This window comes from Xyrauchen texanus, chromosome 33 (assembly GCF_025860055.1).
Source record: "Xyrauchen texanus isolate HMW12.3.18 chromosome 33, RBS_HiC_50CHRs, whole genome shotgun sequence".
Taxonomy (NCBI): Eukaryota; Metazoa; Chordata; class Actinopteri; order Cypriniformes; family Catostomidae; genus Xyrauchen; species Xyrauchen texanus.
The window spans coordinates 30,888,164-30,909,051 of NC_068308.1; the positions used below are offsets into that span (position 1 = coordinate 30,888,164).

The 20,888-nt window shown below is 38.0% G+C and overlaps 2 protein-coding genes across 2 annotated transcripts; one reads left to right on the plus strand and one right to left on the minus strand.

Annotated features, from left to right (window-relative positions):
- The first annotated feature begins 635 nt into the window (after positions 1–635).
- tepsin (TEPSIN adaptor related protein complex 4 accessory protein) lies at positions 636–11,258 on the plus strand. Its single transcript, XM_052103389.1, has 13 exons — positions 636–745; positions 2,530–2,602; positions 2,694–2,785; positions 2,989–3,082; positions 3,223–3,290; positions 3,519–3,600; positions 5,117–5,185; positions 5,527–5,715; positions 6,152–6,338; positions 8,235–8,348; positions 8,511–8,589; positions 8,753–8,887; positions 9,486–11,258. Exons 1-13 carry the CDS (start codon positions 707–709, stop codon positions 9,975–9,977), a joined length of 1,713 nt encoding a protein of 570 aa, XP_051959349.1. The 5' UTR covers positions 636–706; the 3' UTR covers positions 9,978–11,258.
- Positions 11,259–11,587: 329 nt separating this feature from the next.
- Positions 11,588–20,378, minus strand: si:dkey-21c1.1 (uncharacterized protein LOC100150256 homolog). Its single transcript, XM_052103390.1, has 4 exons — positions 20,248–20,378; positions 19,545–19,675; positions 18,945–19,056; positions 11,588–14,552 (listed from the first exon to the last, which is right to left on the minus strand). Exons 2-4 carry the CDS (start codon positions 19,574–19,576, stop codon positions 14,301–14,303), a joined length of 396 nt encoding a protein of 131 aa, XP_051959350.1. The 5' UTR covers positions 19,577–19,675; positions 20,248–20,378; the 3' UTR covers positions 11,588–14,300.
- Positions 20,379–20,888: the final 510 nt, after the last annotated feature.

The window sequence follows — 20,888 nt, forward strand, 5'->3', positions numbered from 1 at the left end:
AAAATCGTTTGGTGAGGCCGAACTCTGTTAATACTTTAAGATTCATTAAAAACACCGTTTCGGTTCATTTTTATGAACGAAAGCCTGATATTTTACACAGAGACCTCAGTTGTCTGTAATCAACATGGACAGCGCCATACTGGGTGAACTCTGAGATAACCTCCAATTGACAAGTGATTGGCCAATCAGTGCGTTCATCGGGAAACCGAAAGCACTGATTGGTTCTCTTTCTCTTTTTTACTTCGCTACGTATGCTGAAGAGCCAATAGAAACGAAGAATACATTTCAAAGACATTTCAGGAGGGTTGAGAACTTCCACTTTGCATTAACTTCCGTATTCAGTCACTTGTCGTTTAAGACAGCGTCCTATAGGCTAAAGCAACCTTCAATTCAATCGCGGTCTGCTTTTATGTAGTTCATGTTCACGTAATCGGTTTTATTAATAATTTAAATACGTAGTTGTATGTAGTCTTATCAAAGATATATTGTTATGTGTGTTTCCGTGTCACTTTTATTTAAAAAAAAAAAAAAAAAAAAAGCAGTTAAATACAATAAAAAACAAAAGCATTTCACGGTTGGCAGTTATTGTGGAAACTAAGAGGTCCGTTTGATTTGTGTAGATATTCTTGGGCATGCTGACCCGCACGGGAAGAAGGGAAAGTGTACAAATGGTACATAGACAGGCGTTAAAAGAGTCTGTTCTATCATGGCTACATTACTGGAACGGTTGGTTTTCCTACAAAAAGTACGTATCTGTGACAGCTTGAAAAAACATTCAGTCAATTCAGTGACATTTCCATGTTTATTAGATAGCTGGAGCTAACAGTGGTTAAATATACAGTCTGCATTTGATTAATATTTGTTTATAGACACTAACAAACAACAACCAAAAAGTGCCATGGCAATACAATGTTTTTTCGATATGTAGTACTATGATTTTTAGACATGTACCATGGCTGTACCATGGTTTTTGGACATGTACCATGTTTTTTTGGACCTGTACCATGGCTGTACCATGGTTTTTGGACCTGTACCATGGCTGTACAAGGGTTTTTGGACATGTACCATGGCTGTACAAGGGTTTTTGGACATGTACCATGGCTGTACAAGGGTTTTTGGACATGTACCATGGCTGTACAAGGGTTTTTGGACATGTACCATGGCTTTACCATGGTTTTTTGACCTGTACCATGGCTGTATAAGGGTTTTTGGACCTGTACCATGACCGTACCATGGTTTTTGGACATGTACCATGGCTGTACCATGGTTTTTGGACCTGTACCATGGCTGTACAAGGGTTTTTGGACATGTACCATGGCCGTACCATGGTTTTTGGACATGTACCATGGCCGTACCATGGTTATCCCATTGTTTATAGACACGTACAATAGTTTTTGGACTTGTACTGTGGATATACCATGGTTTTTAGATATGTACCATGGCTGTACCATGCTTCTTAGACACTTACAATGGTTTTTGTACATGTACAATGGCAATACCATGGTTTATAGACATGTTCCAGGGCAGAACTATTGTTTTTAGACACTTACCATGGTTTTTGGACATGTATTATAGTTGTACCATGTTTTTTAGATGCGTAACTTGGCAATACCATGGTTTTTGGACATGTATTATGGCAATAGCATTGTTTTTAGACATGTACCATGGCAGTACCATAGTTTTTAGACATGTACCATGGCAGTACCATAGTTTTTAGACCTGTACCATGGCAGTACCATAGTTTTTAGACCTGTACCATGGCAGAACCATGGTTTTTAGACACGTACCATGGTTTTTAGACATGTACTATGGCTGTACCATGGTTTAGACACATCGTTTTTGGACATTTTGTTCTATGGCAATACCATGGTTTTTGGAAATGTACCGTGGCTGAACCATGGTTGTCCCATGGTTTTTAGATGCGTACAATGGTTTTTGGACATGGACCTTGTTAATACCATGGTTTTTGGACATGTACTATGACAATACCATGGTTTATAGACATGTAAAATGGTTTTAGGACATGTACCATGTTAATACCATGGTTTTAGGATGGTGGTACTATGCATTCATGAAATGTCTCAAACACTACCGAGAATTCGCCCTTATTCCTCCTCCTTTTAAAACATAAATTCAAGCCATCGGGTAGGGAACAGGATTTTGAGAGGGAAACAGCCGAAAATGCACCTCTTCGTCTTTGCGTTCTCTGCTTTGACTCCAGGTTTGTTTACATGACTCTTGAAGGGGTGGGATTAAAACTGACTAACCCTTTCCTAGGTCAGCATTTCACCGGAAGAGCAAGTTAAAACCATTTGATTAAAGTTTACAAGGTCAAAATTGTTTTATAAAATAGCAAATATTCATGGATGAATCAATCTCAATAAGATCAGTATGCATTAATAAAATAAATAGGGTACATTTTTATTTCATACCGACTTTAACCCAAGGTTACTCCAGGGACACTGACCCTGTAATAAATGTACATTTAAATCACTTTTGACGCTCATCACTTTGATGCATCTATCTCAGGTGCCCACACTCATGCGTGCAACAGCAGATGACGAATCGCCCTGTCCTGGTTATATCTTTGAGGAAATCGGCAGTATCCTTTTTCAAACATAACCGCTAGTCTAGGGAAGGACAGAATAATAAATGTTCTGTGGTGTAATCCTTGACTCTCAATGTAACCTAAGAAATTTCCCATGAGTCATCAGGCTGCTGCCAGTGTCTTCTGGAGTACCTCTTGGAACGACTGCAGGTGAAGTCCTGCCACGTCAAACTCAAGGTGAGATGGGTTGGTGTGTCTTAGTGATTTAATGGTCGGGGTTGGTAACTTAAAGTTGTAGGTTCAACCAGGGGTGATTAAGGAACTCTCACCAATGAGTTGTGAGATGGATCTCACAAGCATCTTGCTTAGGTTTGCCTGGCTGAAGCTCTGTGTTATTGAGTGTTTTAAAAATGTGTTGTGCCTCTTTATCTCTGTCTAAGGCCCTGAAGATCCTCTTGCACCTATCAAGCCATGGACCACCTCACTTCCTCACAGAGCTACGGCGGAATGCTACTTTTATACGGGAAGTAATTGGTAAGGAGGTCTGAACAATTCACAATACACCCTGAACCATACTAAAAGAGTAGTCCAATTAATTTTAAAGAAGCTGTGAACTTACATAATGCCAAGATCATTCCTCAGCTCCTGTCTAGAATTGTCCTCTTCTTTCTTAGTCTACAGCGGCCCCCCAGACCCCATCCATGGTAATGCGCCCTTTCAGAAAGTCAGAGGCTCGGCTCAGGTAAAATTGTCTCTGTGCAGTCCTCATCTGATTGATGAAATCAGTATGATTTTCCATATAAAGAATACATGCTGTTTTATAATGTATGCTATAAGAAGGGTTGTATTTTATAATGTATGCTATAGTAGAAATAATAGATATAAATTGATATAAAAATATACATTATTGAATTCATGCAGTAATGTTTGTAAATTGTCATATTGAGCTGTTCGCTTTGTTTCATTATAGGAGTTGGCTGTCCTTCTCTTTAATGATGCCATGTCCCCAGATTCTGCATTCTCTCCATGTAAAACAGTAACAACTTCCATGGGTAAGTACACTAAGAGTACAGGTTTAGTTTATGTCTGATTTCAAACATCGGACTTTGCGTTAACAAATAATAGTAGGGCTATATGTTTCAAGCATACTGTATACTCTTCATGTCCTTGAGATTTTATACAGATATATTGTAAGTAGGGCAGTAAATTGATAAAAAGTTTTAACTAAGTAATCGCACAGTTTTCTGTGATTTAATCATGGGACATTAAAACAAACATTAAGATATAATAATAAATACATTTACTTTTATACTTTGTCTCAAAAAACTATCAAGAAATTAAGTTTAAGAAAGTTTAGTCATCATTTATTTTAGTATAAACATGGTAAAATGTTCATGGTAAGCGGCAGTTCAACGGAGAATAGCCAAACTTGTTTGAGCTGACAGAAAGGCTACGGTTACTCAGATAACGACTCTGTACAAATGTAGTGAGCTGAATAGCATCTCAAAATGCACAACACGTCAAACCTTGAGGCGGATGGGTTACAACAGCAGAATACCACGTTGGGCACTTTATTAGGACCAATCTTTAATATTTGGATCAAAGCAGATCCAATTCATATCAAGCTTTATTGGCAAGATAAACTTCAGTCTACATGGCATATGCATTATTAGACACTATACAAAGGGAACCTGGCTCACCACTTGCAGGTGAAGTCTCCATTCTCTGTACGGCAAATCCGCTGCAATGTTTATTTTGTCCGGGACATGCATTTTGCATAATGGATAAGCATGCACTGCTCCACACAATCAGTTTCTGTGATAGGATGTGCAGTCGAGTGTGTACCTCCTGGTAATTTATATATGCCAATTTTAGCCACAGGAATTGGATTAAACAGTCAACTATTAAAGGGATAGTTCACCCAAAATGTAAATTCTCCCATGATTTACTCACACTGATGCCATCCCAGATGTGTATGACTTTCTTCTGCTGAACACAAACAAAGATTTTGAAGGTCCTCACAATGCAAGTCAATGGGTACCAACATTTTGAAACTCCAAAATGCACATAAAAGTAATCCATAAAACTACAGTTTTTAAAGCTATATCTTTAGAAGCGATAAGATGAGTGTGGGTGAGAAACTGATCAATATTTAAGTTAGTTTTTTTTTTTAACCTAAATTCTCCTCCCTGCCCAGTAGGTGGTGATATGCACAAAGAATGCAAATCAGCAAAAACAAAAAAGAAAGTGAAAGTGGAGATTGACTGTGAAAAAGGACTAAAATATTGATCCGTTTCTCACCGACACGTATCATATCATTTTTGAAGATATTAATTTTATTTTGTATTTTTTTTTAATCTTCGTTTGTGTTCAGCAGAATAAAGAAAGTCATACACATCTGGGATGGCATTAGGTGATTATACATAGATTATACTGCAAACTTCTAGTGTTTTGTCACATGCAGCGATGTACTGAACTTCTGTATGTAGACATGCTAATGGTGCACATCTCTGGATCTAGCTTGTTTCTAGCATATCAACTTGTGACTTTAAAGCCTTTGATTTGCAGGAATGGGCTCAGAGACACACAGGTCTGGCATGCAGGGGTTTGGATACAGCCCAGGAAGAAAAGAGTTTAGTAAGTAGCAGCCATTTAAAAGGGTAGTTCACCCAAAAAATTCTGTCATAATTTACCTATGCTCATGTTGTTCAAAATCCATGTTAGATAATTGACCCAAGGAGATTTTAGATGAAATGCTAGCATCAGTCACCATTCACTTTCCTTTTTTCTTCATTCCACCTAACATCTCATTTTGTGTACGATGGAAGATAAAACATCATATGAGTAAATGATGACTGAACTATCCTATGAATTTCATTCATTCAAATCCTGAGATAACCACTATGACTTTAATTTCTTATAAATGCAAGTCATGTAGTTTCCTCTTATTTCATTCAATGTTTCCCTCTCTCCATAAGGTGGAGGGACTCTGTTGGACAAGATCCAGAAAGCTGCCGTGGTGGTTGCCAGCGCTGTCCTTCCTCCGACAGAGCATCCTGGAATTCGCCTCCATGACAACCACTACCACGCTGTAGTGGCGCCCTCTGCTACTGTGGAGATGGCAATGCCAGCGTGTGCCTACAATATACAATCCCACATCCACAGAGGTGAGCTAAGCACCAATCAGTCATGTAAGTTTTAAAACTAAAAAAAAATAAAACAAAAGTGCATGTTAAAGTAACAGTCCAAACCTGTAGGACTTTCTTCCTCCTTTGGAACAAAATAATATATATATTTTGAAGAATCTTCACACAGGTCAATGATCTGGTTGCAGCGGTTCTCGAAATAACACCGATGAATACTGTCATACATTTCAGTCTGTTTCTTACCCAAATCTATTGTATGATTTAAGAAGACTTGGAATATAGGAGTTGTTTGGTTTACTTTGATGGTGCTTTCTAGTTTTTTTGGTTTTTTTTGAGCTTAACAGCTGCGTGAAGATTCTTCAAAATATGCTATTTTTGTTCCACAGAAGAAAGTAAAACGAGTTTGGAACAAGATGAGGGTGAGTAAATAATGACATAATTATAATTTTTGCTTCAGCGAATCACAGGTGTCCAGGGCAGGCTGGTGGAGGCTGGGAGGAAATGGACAGTGGGCACAGCTCCTCTCACAACTCCTCCCAGGAGAATACTTTAGCCAGCCAGGCCTCAGTGGGCAGAAGCAGTAAGTCGGGTGGCTCGGGCAGCCACTCAGGGGCAAGTCGAGAGAGCGGCAACCTATCAGAGCAGTAAGAGTCAGGCTGCCTTATTTTTTGTACTTTAGATGGAAGTCACCACTCAGCATTGCTTTCTTGAGTGTTTGAGGTTATTAATACCAAGTCATTGCATAGCTTAAGGGAAATTAAATGCTGGCATCTCATTTCCTGTGTTAAAATAGCAGCATGGTGTCCACTATGATTTGTGTATTGATAAACCGATGTACTGCAAAAAAGAATTAATTTATGCTTTCAAATTAAATTAGATTCTACATTTCTATGATTGTTAGGGATGCACCGATGTAGCTGCCACAGCCAACATATATCAGCCAATTATTGACCAAATTAAAACCAACGGCAAATTGGTTTTAAGCATGAAAACACTGGTATACAAAAAAAAACAATAGTTATTTTGTAATAAATTCTTTGAATTCAAATGTAAAATCCAGAAATATTGATAGCCACAGACCATAGAAGGGTTGGCACTCCTAAGAACATATAATATTTCAATTATATTCTTTCTCATTCTTGAATTAATGAGGAAATATCGGTGTTACAAACGTGATGGTTACCTATACATGAAGTTAAAACCATCCAAAACGCTTTGAAACCAACAAAGTTTGACTTCTGAGACACTGATATGGTAACCATTAAGGCTGCACGATTGAGTTAAGATTGAAATGGCAATATGGTCTTGCGCTATTAAAAAAGATTTAAAGGCTGTGTTTAAAAATAGACTGCAATCAGCACTTCAGTCAGCATTGTGTAAGCAAGCAGCACCCTCTAGCGGTGTGTATGGCATGATCCATTACACCATGAACTTAAAAGGGCGTTATGTTGCGGTGGTAACTTTTCATTTTTCCATGATGTGGTTGACATTTCTGTGAAATTGTCCAACATTTGCATAATATTAATTTGTGATGTTCTATTATATACAGTACAAACATGTAAAAATGTGAGTTCTGTTGTTTTGAAGTACAAAAACAGAAGTGCAAAAATGTTTTGGCATGATGATTGAGGAGAAAAAAGGTTGTTTTATTTTCATTTATGATATTTTGTTAATTTTAAATATTTTTGAACGTTTTATCTTTCTATTTATCTTTCATTGTAGCTCTCTTAAATATTTTGGCCTGTCATGTGTTCAACAGATCCAATCCATGTTCAATGGAATTATTTATTGTTAGAACAAAAGCTTTTGTACCTCTTTGTATATTTCTAAAAGATCATTCCTGAGCGAAACAGTGATCTGATGAAAAAATAAGGTAAGTCACAAAATATTGGTATCGGCCAATAGATTTTATTTTGGTTGTTGGTTGTTAAAATATTTTCATATCTGTTGGTGCATCCCTAATAATTATAGTTGTGTAATCCTCAAGAAAACATGTCTGGGTCATATTTAATAAAAAATAAAAAAAGCCTATGTTTAGAACATTGGTATTTTTTGCATTGTGAAACAGGGTCAGGAATTAACAAGCACAAAGGGGACAAAAAAAAAATACCACGTTTTAAATAAAGAAGTTAAAAAATTACCCTGTTTGATATATTTTATAACATCCTGTTTTAGGCTTTTCTAGGCTTTTTTAGGCTTATGGGTTTAGACAACGAGGTGACCGTTTAAATTGATTGATCCAACTGAAGTATTTGACATAAATGGCTGACACACTGTATGTTTTATGTTTGAAAAAAAAATGCCCTCATTAAGGGAAAAAATCTATTCTGGGGGGAAAATGTAAATATAGCGCTACTGTATTACAGTGTTTATCACATTACGTAATTGTAGTGAAAATCTCACAATGCAAAAAAATAAAGGCACTAAAAATGCTTAATTTTCTTTCAGCAAAACATTTCGTTTTTATTCTTGACATGTTCTTCACTAGTTTTGTGAGATTAGCCTAGACATTCTGAGATTTTTGTGATCTTTTCAATCAGTGTGGAGGCCATGCAGTTGGGGGACTGTGGTTCGGAAATGGCACTTATCAACAGTTTGACCAGTGGCTCCAAAGTCGTCTTATCCAGAGAGGAGAGCCAGCACTTCATCAAAGAGTAAATTATTCATTATTTGACCTGTGCTTGATTATGGCATTAGTAGGAGCTGAACATTGGTCTAAAATTCATCACTAAACAAAATTGACATGCTCTGATATTATAGTCTAGTGGAGTTTATACGTTCCATTTGTCACAGCTAAAATTAATTTCTGCTTTCAGATGTTCCACTCTGAACTGTGAGGTGGTCGTTGAACTTCTCTCTCGCAAACTCCAGGATCACACCCAAATTGTCCAAATGGTAAAGCCATCGGACTCTTGTTACATTTAGGCTCAGAATATCCAAATTCATTGTCATTCACTTGTAAGAACTTTCACATGAACCTTTCATTTTTAACTGATTAATTGGTATGGTTGGCTCCAATATTGAAAGCACAAAACCAATTTCTCTTTACTTCCTACAGAGGGCATTGTGCGCTCTTGCCTCCCTGATGTCTTCAGACTTCCTCTGTCTAGACCACATTTTCAATATCACACACAAACGCCTTGCACAACTTAGTGAAGGAACAACAGGGCCTGTTGCCAACAAGGCAACCAAGGTACCATGACCCAAACCATGTTCGAGTCTGAAAGAAGCAGGTTTTTCGGTAGCTAATATTTACCAAAACATAATTACCCAAGTGCTATTTAACACACTCTTTTCACTCTCTATACAAATAACTATAGAATGAAACTCTATTAGCTCTGTTCCAAAGCCTAGTGTACTGCCCTTTTAGGCATTACAGGTGCACTTCCGATACAAGCGCTGTTCTATATAGAAAGCAACAAAATTATGTTTACAAAAAAACTTGCTTTAGTCAAAATGGCTCTTTGTGAATAAAGCAGTCCCACAATGCATGATGACAAACTCAGAAAATGTTTTCATTCAGGATGGTTTGCATGGTTGAAAGAAATGGATAATATAAATGTATGTGTATTTTATTCAGTACTGAAAATTTGTGATAGTAAAAGTTTCCATCTTAAAAAAGAAGTGCATGATTTCTCCCAGTAATTCATGTTATGTTATATAAATGTATGTTATGTGTTTATTAGATTTGTGGAGTTGCTAGCTTTGCAATAATCAAATGTGAGCATTCTAATGATGATGGCATGTGTGAATGTTAATTGACTAACTGGTTATTTTTGTGTATACTTTAGCTCCTAAGGCAGTTTGAGGCTTTGCTTTGTTGTGTTACGAATCCCGGGTGTGACCGTGCTGAGGGTCCAGTGTCGTCCCGCTCTGTACTCTCACAGCAGCCCACCGAATCTTTGACCAACCCCATCCCTCCAGAAACATTTGGAGAAACAGCAACCTCTATAATCCTTTCAGAAATGTCACATCATGTGAAAGGTGAACAAGCAGGGGAGGAAAACAGACCCACAAATATCTCCAGGGTCCCAGAACCTCCCAGACTGACGCTCTTCAGTGGAATGCAGCTGGTGAACAGAAGCAAACCTGTATGTTTGGTTGAACCTGTTCTTGTCGAGTCAAATGGCCAGACAAGTGTGGAGGCCAATATAGACACAGACTGTGTGATTGAGAAAAGCTTTGAGAGAACTTCAGGGTCACCCACATCTACTGCTGGTGAACCTGAGCATTGCAGTGAAGTGTCTGCGTTCTCTTTCCTTAATCTCAGATGCAAACATTAATTTAGAAATAAACACATTTTTAAGTAATATACTGGGTTCATTACAAATTAAGCTCCATCAACAGCTTTTGTGGCATGATATTGATTACCACAAAAAAAATCTTTTTTGACTTCTTCCTTTTCTTTAAAAAAAAAGCAAAAATCTGGGTTCCAATGAGGCACTTTGAATGGAAGTGAATGGGGCCAATCTGTAACAAAAGTATAGCCACAAGACATAAACAAAAATTGCTTACCTTTTCTGTGTAGTTATAATTTTACGGCTTCATTCCATGACGATGCAATGTCAACAAAACCTAAAACAATTGTTAAAAAATGTTTTAAACAAATTTACAGCACAAACAATACATGAGTTTTAACAGAAGAATTCATTTAAGTGCTTTTATAAAATTATAAGCTTCACTTTTCTGCCTTTTAAGCCCTCCAAAAAGTGACCCCATTCACTTCCATTGTAAGAGCCTCACTGTAACCTTGATTTTTTCTTTAAAAAAAAAAAAAAAGAGGAAAGGAAGGACGAGTCAGTAGTTTTATTCTGGTAATCAACATTATGCCACAAATACTGTCAATTTAACTTAACTTGTATTGAACCTGGAATATTCCTTTAATTACGATTGCAGTTTACTCTTTATGTACTGTACAAATGCTGCTAGTGGTTCACAGGAGTCATTATGATCGCTGACAATATACTACTTGTAATTCTGCTAAATCATTCTGATTTTAATGTGATATAAGAGAGAAACAACCCAGGATACTTTTGCCGGTGTGCTGTTAAGCACAAGTGTTCCCGTAATGGATGTTACTCTTAGAATTTGCACTACCTCTTCCCTACCTAAAAGTGTCTGTCTATACTGTATAAAATATGAAGAAAAATTAATACAGTGTTTCATCAAAATGTCTTTCCAGACCTTTAAACATATATGCAACTATGGGTATACTGAACTGTCTTGTGTGGAAATATTATAGTATTTAAATCTGATATAGGGTACTAAACTATAGCAACAAAAGCAATGTTTTAGGAAAGACTGTTCAATAAATAATGATCTTGTACATGAAATAACAATTAGAAGGAATTTACTTGTCATGCACACACATACAAAAAAATGTCAGTGTTAGGTGTAATGCATTACCAATTTTTCACTGAAAAAAGTAAGGGATTACTCTTATTTTTCTGTAATTTAATTAGTTCTGATGTAATTGTTAAATATTTTATATTTAACTATTGAAAAATTCTATATAAAACAATAGTGAATTTAATATAAATTAACGTCTAATGTAAAAATATGTTAATGCTTTTTAAATATTTAAAAATTATTTAATGCTGGCCCCTTAAAATTCTTTGGCCAGTTCATGAATACTTTATTTATTTTATATGGTTTATTTAAAAGAATTAAAACAACAGTTTCATGTCCATCCTTGTATTTTTCATCTGGTTGAGTCTGATTAGGGTTTAAGAAAGCAGTAAGTAATGCAATTACTTTTCAGACAGTAATCTAATTAGTACAGTAATCTAATTACACTGTAGATGTAATTAGTAGTAATTAATGACTTTTAGTCAAAGTAACGTACCCAACACTGAAAAATGTATTTAAAAAAAAAAAAAAAACTTTTATTTGCATCTTCATCAGAGGAACATTTAATAAAATAATGATTCAAATATTGTATATATGCTAGCTATATGTTATGAATAGTCCTACATACAAAACAGAATGGTGATCGTGAGATAATCATCAATCGTTAAAAGCTAATTGTCCTTCACATAAAGCACAGTGCCTGGGTTGAATTGTATTGTCAGTGCACAAGTTGAAGGTAATATAAGTTTCTCCTATTCAATTAGATTACCTGCTTGAGAGTGGCTCTTACGAGAACTTATTAACTCTTACAACCTGTTTTAACTGAGCTTTGACAAACAGTTCTAGACTGATATGTATCTAAAAAGGACTGAACTAGATTGGACTACATATGTGCATACTAAATTTAAGGCAGTCAATTATAACTGTTTGCTTTGTCATTCATTGTATATGCTGGTCAAATTACGGATAACCAGCAAAAGTGGGTTTTATCGATGTAACGTGGTAAAATATTTCTTAGGACTTTGCTTTGACATGATATTTTCGAGTGCTTAGGTGCAGGCTAATTTTAGGGCATTCCGATGCTCTACCCATAGAACACAAGTCCTCGTATTACAGGGAACCCAGTGACCGAACTAAACCTGCATATTTCAAGCTCTAACCATTTCAAAGGTTGAAAATTAACCAGGATCTTTCCAAAATAATGATTTGATCAATTTGCAGCATTTCTAATTTTTCAATTGATTTTGCCAGAGTGCTTTCTTGTATACATTATTAACAGACCTGAGTCCAGTATGCATTTATGAATTTCAGAAAAGTCCAAATGCCTCTATTTCCCAATTTGTGTGCTAGTATGTTTTCTAATTCTCATTGTAAGGATTACATTATTTGATAAAGAATTTCTAAAGATCTGGCACCTGGTTCCCTGTTTGAAGTGTAAACTATAGCTACAACATCTCCACTTCAAATAACATAGAACACCTACAAACCTGAGATTTAAATATGCAAGCAATCATCAAGCTTCCCAAAAGAGTCTTAATTCCAGTGAGAACCATACCAGATCTTCTGTAAACACATGATAACAGCATTAGTAATCTAACTGGAATGACTTTCAATGCAGGGCTAAAATTATAATCACGTTTTAGGCCATTTTCACTCCTAGTTCTTTTGAGCACTTCAAGCGCTCTCAGAGCGGTATAACGTGTATATGTGAACAACCCAAGTGGTCTCAGACCCCCCTAAAAGGACCCAAAAGTGAAACGTACTCAGGCCACCTCAGGAGGTGGTCTGAGTACAGTTCATTTGTGAGTCATTTTGTGGTTCGATTGATTTGTGCAATGTGAAAGCGAAGAGGTACCAGTCCGCTTTACATTTTATGACGAGAGTACCTTGAGGCTTGCCATACATAGCTGCATTACATACTTCATATTCCAGTCACAATTTACTGTCCACATATGGGAATTTTAAGCTAATATAGATATACCATGATGTGTTTTTTGGTCTCAGATTCCGTACTTGTATTATTTAAGCATCTAAAATGAATGGACCAGCCGTATGCAGAGCTTTGCGTTAAGATTTTAAAGTGCCCGGATGGGCGTACCATCTACAGAAGTTCATGCCAAACTCCCACGAAAATGCAAGCAAGGATTTTTATAGTTTCACTTTAATTTTATTTGCGCAATGGCAAATGTTTTGGGCTCATACACACAATGTAAATGACATGCAGGAGGAGATGCTTGCTTGCTCCATTACCCTCGAGATGATAGATAAAGAAACATATTTTCAAATGCACATAGAATTACAAATGTTTTACTTCATGTGAAATATGGGCTTGTAGGTTTTATCGGAGTTAAGAATTTTGTACAGAAATAAATTATACATTATTACTACTGCATAATGTAATACAATTGGTGGTGTTATCTGGTATATAACAAATAAAATATTACTTATGTAATTCTATCCCTGAACAATAATTTTTAATGAAAAATTCAATATTTTTTAAAGCCTTAAAAGTAATCATATATCCCCATTTTATTATATGATTTCAAGTTTAATATCAATAAATGACTACTTATGGTGTAGGCCCAACCATCATAAGCATACATACACCTTAAGTAGTATGACAATTGCGTATCATCATAATCGCAGTTATTTTTGAGAAATTATTGTCAGCCAAATTTCATAATCGTGACAGCCCTAGATGCAATGGGGTCTGAGTTCTTAAGGAGCTGTGGTGTGAACAACAAGGGGTCTGAGACCACAATAATGTGAAGAAGACCAAAAAAGAAACTGAGTCCTCTTTTAAGTCCACTTACATTGTGAACACCAAAAGCACTGAGATCATTTGCGGCTGGTTTCCTTTCTGGTTCACTTTAACCAAACTGGGTTTAGTCCACTTGAAACGTACTACACATGAAACCACTAGTCGAAACATGACCCAAGCTGCACCGAGTAGCACCGTGTGTGACTTGACTTACTTGTAAAGTAAAGGGGGGGAAAAGATCACACAATTTTGCAAGAACAGGATGTTTTTCAAGATATTTCTTTTGCATAGCACCTATGTGACGTTCATGGTCAACACATGAAGCAAAGCCCCACATAAACACTATGAACAAGAGAAAGTGCTTGGAGATAAAAAACGTAAATGTATTTAAAGGGTCTCTATTTGTGCCAGGCCTTAAATTGGCCCATGATGTCCCTCTTAAAGGTTCCCTCTACACTTCCATCATGTCAAAGGTTGTTGGAAGAGTCATCACCAATCATGTCGGCCCTTGTTGACCATGACTTTCCAGGCTACTAAAGTGGGCCTCTCTCAATATACGGTTGATGTGATCATATGAGATGTTTAGGCTCAAGCAGATTGCTGGATCTTCAGCTGTGTGGGTGGTGGCAACAGGGCTGCAGGGAGCCTGAGAAACATGGAGTCTTCTTTGGTCGGTGCTCTGGATGGTGGCGCTGGGCCCTGCCATCTGCTCTGGACTGCTAATGCCACTGCTGTCACTGCTGGAAGACTGTTGAGAGACAGAATAAGAATAAGCAGTTTGTCAAAACCAGTTCAGAGGGGTGGCAGTAATGCTACAATGCAATTGTAGGTGATTTTATCACTAAAATCATACGGTTTATGTGGTGTGGGTATAATTTTGAAGGAGGGGCAAGTCAAAATGTATTTTAACATTATGCCACAAATGCTGTCGACTGAGCTTCTCTTGTATATAGTCTGTGCTTCCTCACATTTGTAAAGCACTGCCCGCTAATCATACAATCTGGATCCATAGCACTAAAAATCCGGCACGCATCATTTTGTGGCCCGGGTGATGTTGTCATGACAAGAAAAGAATTCAGTAAATCTGAAATATTTTTCACAGTCTGTATAGTTACAGAGGAAAAGAAACCGCAAACTGATGTAAAGAATTAATCAAATGCAAACACAAGAATATAAATGAGTTCTGCTTCAGTCTGCGAGTGTTGATAGAAACAGTTCAGTCTTCCACAATCGCTAGACACTGCCACAGTGCAAGACTTCGGGTGTCGGGTGACAAACCCATTTGAAGAGCTCAAGAGAGATACCCGTTAAACAGTAAAAATATTTATCTAGAATAACTGTGTTGAGGCGTCTTCTCCTAAATGCCTCATTATTAATGATTTATATCACTACACTAAACCAACCCTCAAAAGAGGGTTTTCATAGATATTAATTATTTCTTACTGAAGCACTTTTGGAGCTAGTATATTGTTTTTGAGGGTATCTTTGGTGTGTGTGCCAACACTTTTCACCCTACTGTCTCCTTAAGATGAATTGCTTGTTATATTCTTCCTCTTTTTGTAAGTCACTTTGTATAAAAGTGTCTCCCAATGGATACAAATTAGTTAAGATAGTTAGTTAGAGAGTTTATTATTGGCCAATCACCAGGAAAAACCAAATGGAATTACCTGCGTTATTTTCACTGACAATTTGTTACGGTTTATTTGCTTGCAGCCAAGAATCTCTGAATGCCTGCGGCAGTGTGCGTGTGTAAACACAGTGCGTTTGTGTGAGTGAGAGCCACACTCATTTAGCTCTTTGAGGGATTAATTCAACATCTCTGCACCATATTCTGTTTTTTTCATGAGGCAATAACACTGATGAGCTAATACATTATGGCCACTCACAGGTAAAGTGAACAACACTGATCATCTAACAAGGCCACATGTCAAGGTCAGGGTAGATTAGATGGTTAGCAAACAATTAGTTATCGTAGTCGAAGTGTTAAATGCAGGAGAAATGGGCAGGAGTAAAGACATGAGCGACTTTGAAGGGCCAAATTGTTATGGACAGACGACTGGGTCAGAGCATCTCTTAAAAGTCAAGGCATGTGGGGTGCTCCCAGTCAGCAGTGGCGAGTACCTACTGACAGTGGTCCGAGGAGGGACAAACTACAAACCGACAACAGGGTGTTAGGCGCCCAAGGCTCATCGATGCGCGAGGGCAACAAAGTCTATCTTGTCTGGTCGGAACCAACAGAAGGTCTACTTCTGTAATGATGTTTACGGGAGGAATGCGTCACAACAAACAGTGCAACACACCCTGCTGCGTATGGGGCTGCGTAGCCGCAGACCAATCAGAGTGCCCGGCTTGTGAGGTCCTTTCCCTATCCTATTCCCACTCTTCTCCCTCTCATTTCCTGTCATATCTCTACTTTCCCTATCCCATCCCAGTCGCTATAATGTGTGGGCATGTGGAGAGTAGTGCGTGGATTCCGCTGAGAATAGCGTGGCCTTCGCACACGCTACATCTCCACGGTAACGTGCTCAACAAGCCACGTGATAAGATGCGCGGATTGATGGTCTCAGATGCAGAGGCAACAGAGATTTGTCCTCCGCCACCCGGATTGAGGCGAGTATCTACGCCACTACGAGGACTAACAGTGCATTGGGAATAGGACATTCCAAATTGGGGAGAAAGGAAAAAAAAAACAATCATATCTGACAGCAGATCATATGTGCTTTCAGTTTATGGATATAAATGTTGACATTTCACAACATTTACATTTTAGTCATTTTCAGTGTGGGGCATTTTGCTGCAGTATGTGGCCTATTTGTAAAAGTGTGGATCTTTTAAAGGGTAACTAAACACCTGCTCAGAGTCTGACTCCACCCACTAGAAATATTTGAAAATGCTGGAAAAGTGGGCAGACCCCGGCGGGGATAGAGGGAACGAACCGAGTGCGGGGCTGAGCGGGGGGGGGCACCTGAGACTCGTAGTGACGGATTAATTGACAGCTGCTGTCAGACTCTGTTATTATTATTCCTCACACGGTCGCAAGACGACATGTACATGAATCTGGCGTGGTGAGCTGGAACCTGCTTACGTCAGCTGTCACCGCTACGTCACGAGTACCGCAACAGCCAATAGGAAAATTCAACTGCAGTAGCCACCGTTCAACCTGAAGAGGGCAGCACTCAGATGTTTTTACACCATATATTCTAGAATTAAAACACTTTATACACAAATGTCAAAAAAATTACTTGAATCAATGACCAGTACTAATAAAGCCCCATGCTTACAGATCATTAACTAAAAAAAGTTGGTTTAGGGTTTAGTTACCCTTTAACAACAACAAAAAAAACTTGATCATTCATATACACATATCAATCTATCTATCTATCATATATACATATCGATCTATCTATCATATATATATACACTGATCAGCCACAACATTAAAACCACCTGCCTAATATTGTGTAGGTTCCCCTCGTGTTGACAAAACAGATCTGACCCGTTGAGGCATGGACTCCACAAGACCTCTTAAGGATCCTTTAAGTCCTGTAAGTTGCGAGGTGGGGCTTCCATGGATCGGACTTGTTAGTCCAGCATATCCCATAGATGTTCAATCGGATTGAGATCTGGGGAATTTAGGGGCCAAGTCAACACCTTGAACTCTTTGTCATGATCCTCACACCATTCCTGAACAATTTTTTCAGTGTGGCAGGATGCATTATCCTGCTGAAAGAGGCCACTGCCATCAGGGAATTTCATTGCCATGAAGGGGTGGACGTGGTCTGCAACAATTCTCAGATAGGTGGTACGTGTCAAAGTGACATCCACATGAATGCCAGGACCCAAAGTTTCCCAGCAGAACATTGCCCCCGCCAGCCTACCTTCTTCCCATAGTGCATGCTGCCATCTCTTTCCCCAGGTAAAAGACGCACCAGGCCATCCACATGAACTAAAAGAAAACATGATTCATCAGACCAGGCCACCTTTTTCCATTGCTCCATGGTCCAGTTATGATGCTCACGTGCCCATTGTAGGTGCTTTCGGCTGAGGACAGGGGTCAGCTTGGGCATTCGGACCAGTCTGCGGCTACTCAGCAAGCTGCGATGCACATGTGTGTTCTGACACCTTTCTATCATGGCCAGCATTAAGTTTTTCAGCAACTGGTGCTGCAATAGCTCTTCTGTGGGATCGGACCAGGCGGGCTAGCCTTTGCTCCCCATGCGCATCAATGACCCTGTCGCAGGTTCACTGGTTGTCCTTACTTGTACCACTTATGGTAGGTACTAACCACTGCATACCGGGAACACCCCACAAGACCTGTCGTTTTGGAGATGTTCTGACCCAGTCATCTAGCCATCACAATTTGGCCCTTGTCAAAGTCACTCAGATCCTTATGCTTGTCCATTTTTCCTGCTTCCAACACATGAAATTCAAGAACTGAATGTTCACTTATTGCCTAATATATCCCACCCCTTGACAGGTGCCATTGTAATGAGTCAATCGATGTTATTTACTTCATTTGTCAGTGGTTTTAATGTTGTGGCTGATTGGTGCATATATATATGAATGAGAAAGAGAGATTTTATTTTTTTTTTTTTTTTTTTTAAACACACTTTTACAAGAATTAAGTGATTTACCTATATATCATTTTTTTTATTTTATTTTTGTTAATTACATGTATCCATAATGTATTAAAATAGCATGTTTAGCATGCATGCCTAATTACTATAAAAAAAGTAGTTAAAGGGATTCTGCTTTGTGGCCCCCAGGCTTGCCAAATTTGAGTATCCATACTCTAAATGTTTATCCTTCCCCTAGATACTTCAGGTTGGTCCATTATTTTAAAACCAACATTGCGCCTATGTGCGCAGTGTATCAAAATTGTAACTATGGACACAGCATTTAAAAAATGTGCTGCTTAGGGTGCAAGATGTGGCAAAAAGTCAACTATTTAACAGTACACAGACCAACTATTTAAAAAAATAAATAAAAACAGACAGAATGGAAAATACGCTTTGTGTGAACAGCATCTATTCATTCTACCACAGATTCTAGAGTGAAATAAGCTCTAGACTCAAAGAGGTGTCTCAGTTGATCGTTTTGAGTGACAGAAATTTCTTGGTCAACTATTGTGCCCTCTTACCTCAGAGTCCCAGACATCACGGCCAACCTCAGGGAGGAAGGAATAACCTCCAGACCTCTTTGCCTGAGGCGAGACCTGGAGCTCCTCAGCATCACAGTTGCGTCTCCGTTTTCTGTTGACAGAGATCATCAACATAATGCTTCCAATAGCAACATGGTCCATTAGCACAAATTCAATCCAATAAGCATGGGATAATCACAGCACACTATACTATACTGTTACACAACCTGGCCTGTTTGAACTGGTTCAGAATAGTGTAGATGATACAGCTTTAATAAATATACCACTGAGCATCGAGGCACTGTAGACTTGGCAACCATTAGTCATCAATATATCCACTCCAGGCTTATTTAAGGAATAAAAATATCACCATCACAATAGCGGTCATGCTTCTTACTGGTTAAGTGCACAGCCTTGTTTAACATATATAGCAGCTACTCAAGTGGATCAGTCCTTTAAAAGATCATCTTAAAATAACCACCAGACATAAAATACTACAACAGATCTGCACAGGCATGAATCAGGCACATTGCTACATTAAAACAAACACAATAACACGTTTATAAGAGTACAATATGCAAAAATAAGGAAAGGTGTTACCTGCTTTCAGTCAACATCTCGTGTCTGTGCATTTGGCAGCCAAATAAGGGCACTCACGACCTCTCCCAGTGCCAGAAGCAGACCACTAGACTCCCTTTCAGCAAAATGAGGGTATCTGCCCAAATTTCTCCCTAAAAATTAGCAAAATGACAAATATTCCACATTTTGAGAATCACGTATAAAATATTATTCCGATCTGCCTTTCAAGAGAAGCTGCAGACATTTTTGCATTGCCGATCAGGTTATCAAGAACCACAATATTAATATTCAGGCCTTCTAATAAGATCTTAAATAATCCGAAAATAACTATTAGCTGTGCATTCGTTTGAATAAGTACGCTGTGTGTATATACTCTGATCAGACAAGAAAAATGGTCTGCATACGAGTGACAAAGGACGGAAGGAAAGGCAGCTCCAACAACAGCACCACCCAACCATATCATGTACATATAAAGGCCTGACATTAGATTAACAACGTGGATTATTTGCGCATCGTGTCACGATCGATGACAAACCGATGTTAATGTTGAATTGCAACACATAACAATGGTGCATTCAGAAAGGCAAGCAGAGAGGCAGATAAGCACACTGCTGCAGCTATGTGTTGTTCACTTTACTTCCTCCTAGCGATGAACTGTTCTTGCTACAAAATAATCTTAGTCATTTAGACAGAATATAACACAGTCTGAGAAAAAGGACACTACCTCCTTCTATTCACAGACGCCGGGTGCCTGTTCGGTCTTGAGGTCGGTCATTTTCCAAAGTTACAATGTATCCATGTCGCCTGATCTCAATCTCTTTCACTTTCCATCTGTTGCTGTTTTTAGGACGTAACACGCGTGCCTTTGAGCACGTGACGTAACATCCGAACGTAACGTTCGCTTTTTTTTCCTTTTCCATTATTTTTTTTTAATTATTTTTTTTTAATGTATTTATTTATTTAATAAAATGTGGCAAATTCTAGAGGCTTCTGGCATGTCATGCCATGTTTTTATTTTTTTTTTATTGGAATCAAACTCTGTCACTATACAAAAAAGGCAAATATCAATGAAAATGTACAACCGAGGTCAAACTGAAACAAAATACATAGAGGTACAAATAAAATAAAATAAAATAAATATTAAGTAAAACAATAATAAAAATAGTTCATATTATATAAAATCATACTTATTTACATTTTTCATGTTTGAGGATTTGACCGCATGTTTAAGGCACCAAGATACTGCGACAGGCCCATACAGATGGGTTGTTTTTTTGTGTGTTTTTTTTACACATATTCATCATATTATTTAAAACAAGAGATCAAAATGTTCCTACGTTTTTAGCGAGTGGCGTAAAATTCGCT